At 39.6% G+C, this 9531-nt stretch overlaps 1 protein-coding gene across 1 annotated transcript in view; it reads right to left on the bottom strand.

Moving 5' to 3' along the window:
- Nucleotides 1-1609: 1609 nt before the first annotated feature.
- Nucleotides 1610-9531, bottom strand: part of dgkb (diacylglycerol kinase, beta) — a 64968-nt gene continuing 57046 nt past the window's right edge. The window contains exons 23-25 of the mRNA XM_034103498.2: nucleotides 6790-6910; nucleotides 6496-6556; nucleotides 1610-3602 (exon numbers count right to left, since the gene is read on the bottom strand). Of these exons, the coding sequence (XP_033959389.1) occupies nucleotides 3495-3602; nucleotides 6496-6556; nucleotides 6790-6910 (290 nt within the window). The 3' untranslated portion in view covers nucleotides 1610-3494. The remainder of the gene's footprint in view (nucleotides 3603-6495; nucleotides 6557-6789; nucleotides 6911-9531) is intronic.

The following is a 9531-nucleotide window of genomic DNA, read 5'->3' as shown; positions in this document are numbered from 1 at the left end:
CTTTACAAAAAATGAAAGACATTAAGAAAATGGCATTTAAAATCAGTCATTAAAAAGCAAAGATAATAAAAATAAACATTAAAAGAAAAAATACGGATAAAAGTTACAGTGCAATTTAAGATGTGAATAGTTCAATTAAAAGCAGCGGCAAAAAGAAAAGTCTTCAGCCTGGATTTAAAAGTAGTAAGAGTTGCAGCGGACCTGCAGGTTTCTGGGAGTTTGTTCCAGATATTTGGAGCATAATAACTGAACGCTGCTTCTCCATGTTTAGTTCTGACTCTGGGGACAGAAAGCTGACCAGTCCCTGAAGACCTGAGAGATCTGGATGGTTCATAATTTAGCAGGAGGTCAGAAATGTATTTTGGGCCTAAACCATTCAGTGTTTTATAAACCAGCAGCAGTATTTTGAAATCTATTCTTTGACACACAGGAAGCCAGTGTAAAGACTTCAGAACAGGAGCGATGTGATCCACTTTCTTAGAGTTAGTGAGGACTCGAGCAGCAGCGTTCTGAATCAGCTGCAGCTTTCTAATAGATTTTGTAGTGAGACCTGTGAAGACACCATTGCAGTAGTCCAGTCTACTGAAGATAAAAGCATGGACAAGTTTTTCCAAATCCTGCTGTGACATTAGTCTTTTAATCCTAGATATATTCTTTAGGTGATCGTAGGCTGATTTAGTAACTGTTTTAATGTGACTGTTGAAACTCAGGTCAGAGTCCATGACTACACCTAGATTTCTGGCTCTATCTGTTGTTCTGAACGTTGCAGACTGAAGCTTAGCGCTAACTTTTAAACGTTCTGCTAAAGTAGTAGTAGTAGTAGTAGTAGTAGGGGGGTCTAGCTAATGAGTAGCTGTGTCTCCCTTTCTCTCCTTTGAATAATGCAGAATGAACGCAGCACTTAATGTGTGAGTCGCTGATAATTTAGCAGCTCTTGAAATAACATGTGCAAAAACACCTAATGGGAATTAGTGTTAACTTAAGGTTAACTAGCAAGCTTACCATACAATGTTGAACCCTATAACTCAACAACACCCTTCCTCCATTTTTACCCTTAACACCCACTTCCAGGAGCGCCCTAAGGGGGTGACAAGTTAGGACGATTCACGCCCATTAACCAGGGACCTTACACTGATGAGTCTGGGACCATCGTTTGATCCCCTGACCCCCTAACTAACATCATTTCAAAATCTTGTTTAAGCTTATTTAACGTTGTTTTGTTTTTAGAATGTTATATATTTGACCTCTGGCCAAGCATCACAAGCTCAACCTAAGGATGCTGAACACCTCTGTTTTAACAGTAAAGTCCTTTAAAATTGTAATTATTGGTTGGAATGAACCTCACACCAGGTATTTATTGGAATACAAACATCACAGCACAATGAGTACTCTCAGATGTTAAGTGATGTATGTGGAATTATGTGTTGAATCCCTAAGGGTACTCAACAAACTAGGCTTACAATATGTAAGCTTGGTGAAATACAGCATAACAAAATTGAAGAGAAATAAAGAAGAAAGTCAAGATGTATTTGTACTTGATGATTACTTGTATGATGCACAATAGCTGCAGTATCATTGTAGTTTTTATTTTTCACACACAAGGCGCAAGTGTAATTACAATTCTGTTTGTCCATAACGTGTCAGGGGTCAAAGGTCAAAGAACACCAGAACATTATGTCAAACAAAAAAACTTTATTTTTTATTATTTTCATTATCACTTTACCCAGTCAACATTGGCAGGCAGAATGAGTTTTCATTGTATTCAGAACAACATGGTGCTAGTTCAAGAGTGAAAGCAGTAAGCGGAAAAATAAATAAATACTGTGTACAAAATACAACCTCACTGAACAAACTCAGCACCGTACAAAGCAAAAACGCAGGAGACTTACCAGACCTCAGTCTCCACAGGCATATGGCACTTTTAAAGACTGAAACAGTCAAGCTTTAAATCATCATACAAAACAAGCAGGAGTGCAATTCAGTTAAAACAAAAAATATTTATCAGGTTTGTTTCACGCTGGTAGGTCTGTAAGAAATCCACCAAAATGTGTCTTTGGTGAGAATGAATGAGATAAATACTATTTAAATGCAGAAATGTGTTGAATCAGTAGCTTTACCACCCAGTATAATGCCATGTTGTTATACAGTAAGGAGGATCTTATGAATTAAGCCGTTTGAAACAAATGAAAATGTTCCAAAACAATTTTTTTTTATTAATGTGTAGCCAGCATGTGCACACTCAGTGACTGTAAAATGCCTCTGAAACTGTAATTATTAGATGGGATTGATTTGAAGTATTGATTCTTTAAATCAAGCATGTAGCCTACTATATATATATATGTCAATAGTCATTTTGTATTTAGACCTTAAATTGGTCAATATACGCTTTGATGCACAGCAGACTGTAAACACTCAACCGTAGACATTGGAGCAAATCAATAACCAGAGGAGGTCAAACTGCCTCTTGTGAATATCCAACTATAGAGTCACTGTAACAATATACAGTATAAACACTTCTCTTTTTTGTTTCATTTGAACCTTTCTCAATTTAAAAGTTCCTGAGTACCTGCTCAGAAACACAGGATCTCACAAAAATGTAGCCATGTTATGAAGTTTGATATGGTTCAAATGAGCAGCACGGCAGACGTAGATTAAAAAAACAATCAAATTCCACAAGTGTCACAACAGATCTTGGTCACTCATGCAACAGGAAGTGTTCACGCAGTTGGTCAAACTGTCTGGAAATCTCTCGTGCAACATAAAACAAAGAGTGTCATGCATTTTTTATGAGGATCAATATTCATTCCTAATCTTTCCACTGATGGAGCAGCATCACAGCAGATCACAACATGACAAGGATGACTTGCAGGAACCATTAAAAGAAACAAAAAGTTACTTTCTCTCTGTTCACTACTTGAAGCCATTCACGAGTGAAGCGCTGAAAAAATGCTGATCAAATAAACGTTACTTCTTACTAAACACTTACTAAGGATCAGCTGCAAGCTCCAGATATGTCAGCCTCCACAACGACAAACTCTTTCTCTGTCCATCATGCATCAGTGGAATGCAAATGCAAAAAACTGTTAAAATACATCAATAGCAGCAAAGTATAAATAAATAAATAAATACATCCTATCACAAAAAAACACATTCATTTGTGGGCTTTTTTTCCACATGGCACAGATCACAACAGCAAAAATAAAAATACTTTTATAAAATGTGACTTCCCGAAATAGCTTCAGTATTTTTGGAGCTAAACTACTCTACACACTGTAGTTTGAAGCATCAGTTCTAAAACACACCTCATTCTGCATCGAATAAAAGCTTCTCAGTGACCCCCAGCCACCGGCAATACATACTGAACCTACAGTTTGCTACTTCCACTGCGCTGTCAAACAGGCATCAAAGACCCTCCTTCACTAACAGGCCGAGTGACGATCAACTCGTGGCTGCTGCTCTGCAGCGGATTGTGGAACTCAAAGGTCTTGAAGCGATCAGTCTTTGCTCTCAGTGCGCGTTCGTCTGATGACGGAGGAGAAGAAGCTTCGGCATTGTGGCGCCCCAATTAACATGGGAGCCTGGTTCTTGTGGACGATCTCAATCTGAAGATGGAGAGGAACAAAGGAAGCTCTGGTTTAGTTTGGTGCTGCATTACAAACAAGGAAGTAAGGTAATTCGTGAGTTCATGCTGCATGCGTACCATTTCCTGCTTTGCGTGTTTTTTTCTCTCTTTGTTTCAGGAATCTGTGGCCCATTGAACCGCCTGTTTTAATACTGTGAGCATCATGAGTTGCACCTTAGAAGTAGACATTTTAAGGGGCCCCTCTCCTTCTCCCAGGCGGGAAATTCCCCCTTCCTCTTTTGACTCTATTAGTGCTGATCAATTAATCAATTCAGAGAACATTTTGAGAATCTATTAATAAAGTGTATATGGCACTTTGAGTAAATGTTTCTAGGTTCACACGAGTGAGGATTTGTTCCCTTTCTGTCTAATAACGTCAATTAAAGATGTGTGGTTATCGGAGTGTTGGTAGGACAAAACAAAACTTCGGGTCCTTTTCATGGTTTTCTGACGTTGTTTTTTCTCGGACATGACCATGTATTCATTACATTTGGATGTGTTTTTATTTCACTTACGTTTTCAACCAATAATAATTAGCATCCACAACAATCTGCCCATATGGGTTCTTGTCAAATAATATGCATTAAGATGGATTCTAGTAAAGTATGGACTTAAATGTATGAGTACAATATCTGATGTTGCTCCCCAACAGTGATGCCATTTCCTTTGAAAGTATACATTGTAGATCACTGGAAGAACAAACATCAACCATCAAGTGTTGTCATATTAAACCCAAAGTGCATTATACTGTTGCACTAAGTATCTAAACGCAGTAATGGGGAGAGGAAATGCAACCATCTGCATTAAAGGGACCACATTTACTTCTGAGGACCGCTGTCTTCTAATGTACTTGACTTGGTAGCAATCACCACCTTTCTCATGCTTTCTAAGATCATGGAACCTGATTTAGGTTAATGTTTCTAGAAAATAAAAACCTTTTCATGGAAAACGCTGATCTCATCCAGTAAGAAATATATAAAGGAATAACTGAAAAACATTTGGAGGATAACTAAGCCGTGTTTTAAAGATGCTACATTAAGAATTTCAATGAAATATTATCCCCAGCTACGGAGCAATGTGGCTCTAAAAAAAGAAAAATACTACTAATACACATTATCTTTGTATTTGAACATAACATTGTGGAAAATGCAGTCACATTTCAGTTTGCCGTAGTTATATCAAAGCTAGTTATCAAAGAGAAAGTGATGCATGTCATATGTCACTTTAAAATGCAAATGGTTGTATCGTGTTAAATATGTTATGCATGCAGGGGAACTGTGACGCATTTGCATAGTTGTTGTTGTTAATAATTAGTGGGATAACATCCCATTTGAACTGTGGTGTTTTTATAAGCATTTAACAGTTCGACTGATTCAAATTCAGCTCCAACATACAGTATGAATAACTCGCCGTGGAAATCATTGCAGCACAATAACGGATTGTCAGAACCCAACGTTGTGCCAGCAGACACAAGAGCACTCGTTTTGTCATGCATTGGGGTGTTCAGCTTCGTCTGAGCAATCCTTATGTAAATCTCGGCAGCACTTCATCTGCAGTTGCGTTGTAATTAAAGCTAAACACAACCGTAATCAACACAAAGTGAGGAGTTTCATTTTGAAAAATAAATAACTTGGACAGAGGGCAAACACTTATCAAAGCACATGTTGGAGGAAAAGACGGAACGCTAATTAGGAGAAGATAGACTTGCATATCTAAATATTTGTTATCAGAAATGACTGCAGAAGTAACATAAAACAATGATCTGTGGGAGAAATAGAAGCAGCACTGAATACCAATCTGTCTTTACTTCCAGAGCCAGTCCTTTAAGACCTTACTGGATTAATTGATTTTGGTATTAACTTTAAATGAATACACTTAACTATTAATTGAATTAAATGTATTGTATTTTGTGCATTCTTGCACAGTTTGTTGTACTGTAATGTTTATTCGGAACACCAACCTGCCAAGGAACTGCAGATTAAAATGAGCGACTAAGGTAAAATACATAACGTCATAATGATGTCCATTATTGTGCATGTTCCTAGTAATAAAATATAAGGTAAGGTCAAGTTGTATGTATCTTTTGAGACCAATATGTGGAGTATTATGTGGAGGATTTAAAAAAAAAAAACAACAACATATATTCTGCACATTAGCAGTTCATCTGTAGTGATTATTGCAAACTACCATCTTAAAGGTTTTGACACTGGGATTTGGAACGATTCAAACAAATAAGGCTATAAACAGAATAGCTCAAACAGGTGAAATCACATATTCAGGTGTATCGTGGATGTGTGAGGCTTTGAATAATGACACCATCAAGTGAGAGTAAATAGATACCAGCCATTTTTTCATGTAGCAAGTTTTATGTAATTACAGCTACATGTAATTGCTGGATAATGGATCATGGCTGACCTGCTGCTGTGGCCCTGCTCACTGGTACTACTGTAAATATATCATCATTATTTATGCCATGTGAATCGTTTATTTTGTAGTTTTATTGTGATGTTGGTTCTGGAATACTTGTTGCACGTCAGTCTGCCCTGGGAGAGGGATCAGAGCGACTGAGGGGGGGGGGGGGGGGGGCTCCGTGAGGTTTCTTCCATTTTTCCCCCTTATAAGTTTTTTGGAAAGAGTTATTTCTTATCTGTTGCAACAGTCTAAGGAAACAGTGTGTCATATGCTGAGCACTCTATCGGCTGCTGGGGGTAATTTAGTCATTTGTGATATTGGGCTATTACATCTTTTTTATTTATTTGATCACCCTTACATTGGTTATACACGTAGGTGCAACAGATCACACTTATATTATGATGACACATAACACGGAAGACGGGTGTCGTCAATGGTGCTAGAGACTTTTAATGACTCACAGTGCAGGGAGTCTGCATCCAAGGTTCCCCATCAATCTGCATGGGGAGGGATTTACTGGTTCTGCAAGAGAAGAGAACATGTAAGAATTTTAATTTCTTACAATCTTCAACTGGAAGGAAATGATAACTGAGGACTATTTTACCATGATTAAACTGCTAATTGTGTTTTGCTTTTTGCCTCCAGGCCAAATATTGATCATGCTAACAAAATCAAGCAAAGATGTTGACAAAAAATCATCAACAAAATACCAAATTCTGATAAAGCAGTGTGTTGTGGTTCAGTAGAAAGCTGACCTGACGGTCACGGAGGAGCACTGTGCCAGGCGTCTCCCAGCACTCTTCAGGCCGGTGTAGATCTGACCCATCTCCATGGCTCCTTCCAGCCCCACCACCTCCAGCAGCTGGTCAGACAAGTCTGAAACACAGAAAACATAACCGTAAATATACTTATTTCCCTATCAAGACCAATATACAAGATATGCTGCTAGCATGCACGCTAACTTGAGATTTAGCTCCAGTTTTGCAAGGGCTGCTGATTAATAATTAAAACGAGAAAAATGACCCGATCAGAAAATGACATGAAGACATAAGGATCGTGTCATGGTTTGTTACTGCATGCATGCAAAGTGTGCCATACAAGTATAACCGTTAGATCTGAATGACTGTTTTGGATAGGTATACACACACTATGCTTAAATGGTTCCATAATTAAGTTTTATATACAACCTTTATGTACAGTACATGTTTGCCCTAAATATGGCTGATCAAGACCAACACAATGAGGGGTGGAATTAAGAAAATGTACAAAGGAAGAGAGGAAGGAAGGGAGAAAATGAGAAGGAAAGTGAGGATAAATAAAACAATCTAACTGATGTTCTTCACTTCAGAAACATTTCACCACAGATACAAAACTAATCGAAAAAAAGGAAGCCAGAACCAGCCTAATACAAAACAGCTATTAATTAAATTGCACCGGCAATGAAAAGCAATTTTGTGATATTATAATTATTAATATCTCTTCTGTTTTGCAGTTATGAGCATTGATTTTGCCCCTGCTGGAAGCCCCGTGTCACGCAGGGCCCATCTGCTTCAGCGGCCCGCTCTGCCTCCGACTCTCCATCGAATCGTCCCTCCACAAATGAAGGAGCTGCTGCCACGCTGCTGGGAGCATGCAGACACTAATTGAAACGAAGACCCATTTTTAGGCGCTTGGTGCGTGTGAGCGAGTTAGTTCTGTGTCACCAATGCTGCTCCAACGCTGTCATGTGTATCTGAGCCACGGTGGTTTCCTGAAGAAGTGTCGTGGGTAATGTTGCTGTGGTCGTGAGGTGTTGTTGTCCCTGCCGAGCTGTGGTGTCCAGCTGTCACCATGGTGATGGACATACGTCTGCCCCTATCTCGGTGCCGGACTGTGAGTGCAGTGCTTTCCAGGGTCGGAGTGTGAGAGTGTGTGTACAGACCCAGCAGGTTGACCTGCTGACACAGGGCTTTGAAGCTGCTCCCCCCCGCTCTGACTTCTCACGTTAATGCAAACGGCTCACACAGGCCTACACTGACACGTATGGTGGACAGCATCACCATGGCGATAGGGATTCCTTGTTGCCCGGGGCTACACAGATCCAGTATTCCCAAGAGGGCTTCCTTTTTGAAAGGGCGTAGAGCCTTTCTGCTAAATATAACAAGGTCAGCCAAAATATAATGTACCTGTATGTTTTGGGTATAAACACAGAGATGTTTCATTCATTTTTTATTTGAACACAGTACTAATGCAACCAAATTGTTTACAGTTGCAAATGCCATAGGTCATTCAAAGGAATAGTTGCAGTTTGGGAAATATGTCTTTTTGCTTTCTTAATGACTCCAAGATAAACATATCGATGCCACTCTTACATTAGACCTTGTTGTATATTTAAGTCTCAAGACTTATAGTTTAGATTAGCATAAAGATAGGAAGCAGGAGGAATGATATGCCTAGAAACACCTCAACAACAAATGTATGTTTTGACACAACATTTCGTTTTACCCAACATGTATTATATTAATCAGAACCTTGAGGGTAAAAAAATATAATTTAATCTCAATGATTTCAGACCCATGATACAATCAGGGACAGTCTACTTGACTGACACTGATTGTGACTATGATTTTGAAGGATATTTATTTTCTTTTTTTAACCATTAATTCTAACATTAGAGGTTAAAACAGAAATAAACGTAACAAATAAACAATGGCCTCAGCCAAGTTTTCTAAAAGCCATCATGTTTACTTTCAAAAGGCAGTAAGTGGGGGGGAAATACAGTCACCTAACAGTTTACATAAGAAGGATGTTGCAATGTTAAACACACAAGATAAGCAGTCTGAGGCCGAGGATAACCTACAATAAACATTATGTGCCTCACTCAGGTGTAAAAGGCAATATTTGACAGCAATAAAAAAACAGCCACTGAAAGTAACAACGCGGAGAGAGTGAGACAGTCATGTGAATTAAAGTCCTACAGTATGGGAGTATCCCAAGCAACCCTGCAGCTTTAATCTTAGCAGCCATGTCCCATCAGAGTGTGGGATAAGAAACGGCGTCCTTGTCAAACAACTACCTGTCGGGGCTGGTGGCGGCACAGTGACACATGTGGAGCAACAGTGAGAGAGCGGAGGAATATAAGGGAGACAGTGAGGAGCAGCAGCCGATCAGCTGAGAGTCAAACTAAACGGGAATGGCGGGAGGAAAGCTTCATGGGGCTTGTCATGGGGCATCAGTCCCATGCCTCAGCCCCTCCACCCACACATGGACCTCCCACCCCCCCACCCGGCTTAAACCTCAGTCCCATTCTAAATAATTCACTCCGTAGCCATTCCTTTCCACCTGAGGGGCTTGTCTCCTGGCGTCACCAGCGGGACGATTTAACAGCTCCCGAAAGGTCAGGTTTTTCTTCTTCTTTTTTTTTTCCAGCAGCCACCCTCCACCCACAAACTCGCGCAACCACACACACAATAATCCCTGCCAACAGTTTGATCCGTGCATCGTGCTCAGCGGTGCCC

The sequence above is a fragment of the Pseudochaenichthys georgianus genome, chromosome 16 (genome assembly GCF_902827115.2).
Source record: "Pseudochaenichthys georgianus chromosome 16, fPseGeo1.2, whole genome shotgun sequence".
Taxonomy (NCBI): domain Eukaryota; kingdom Metazoa; phylum Chordata; class Actinopteri; order Perciformes; family Channichthyidae; genus Pseudochaenichthys; species Pseudochaenichthys georgianus.
Note: the sequence above shows the minus strand (reverse complement) of the source record. Positions and strands in the feature narration are given on the sequence as shown.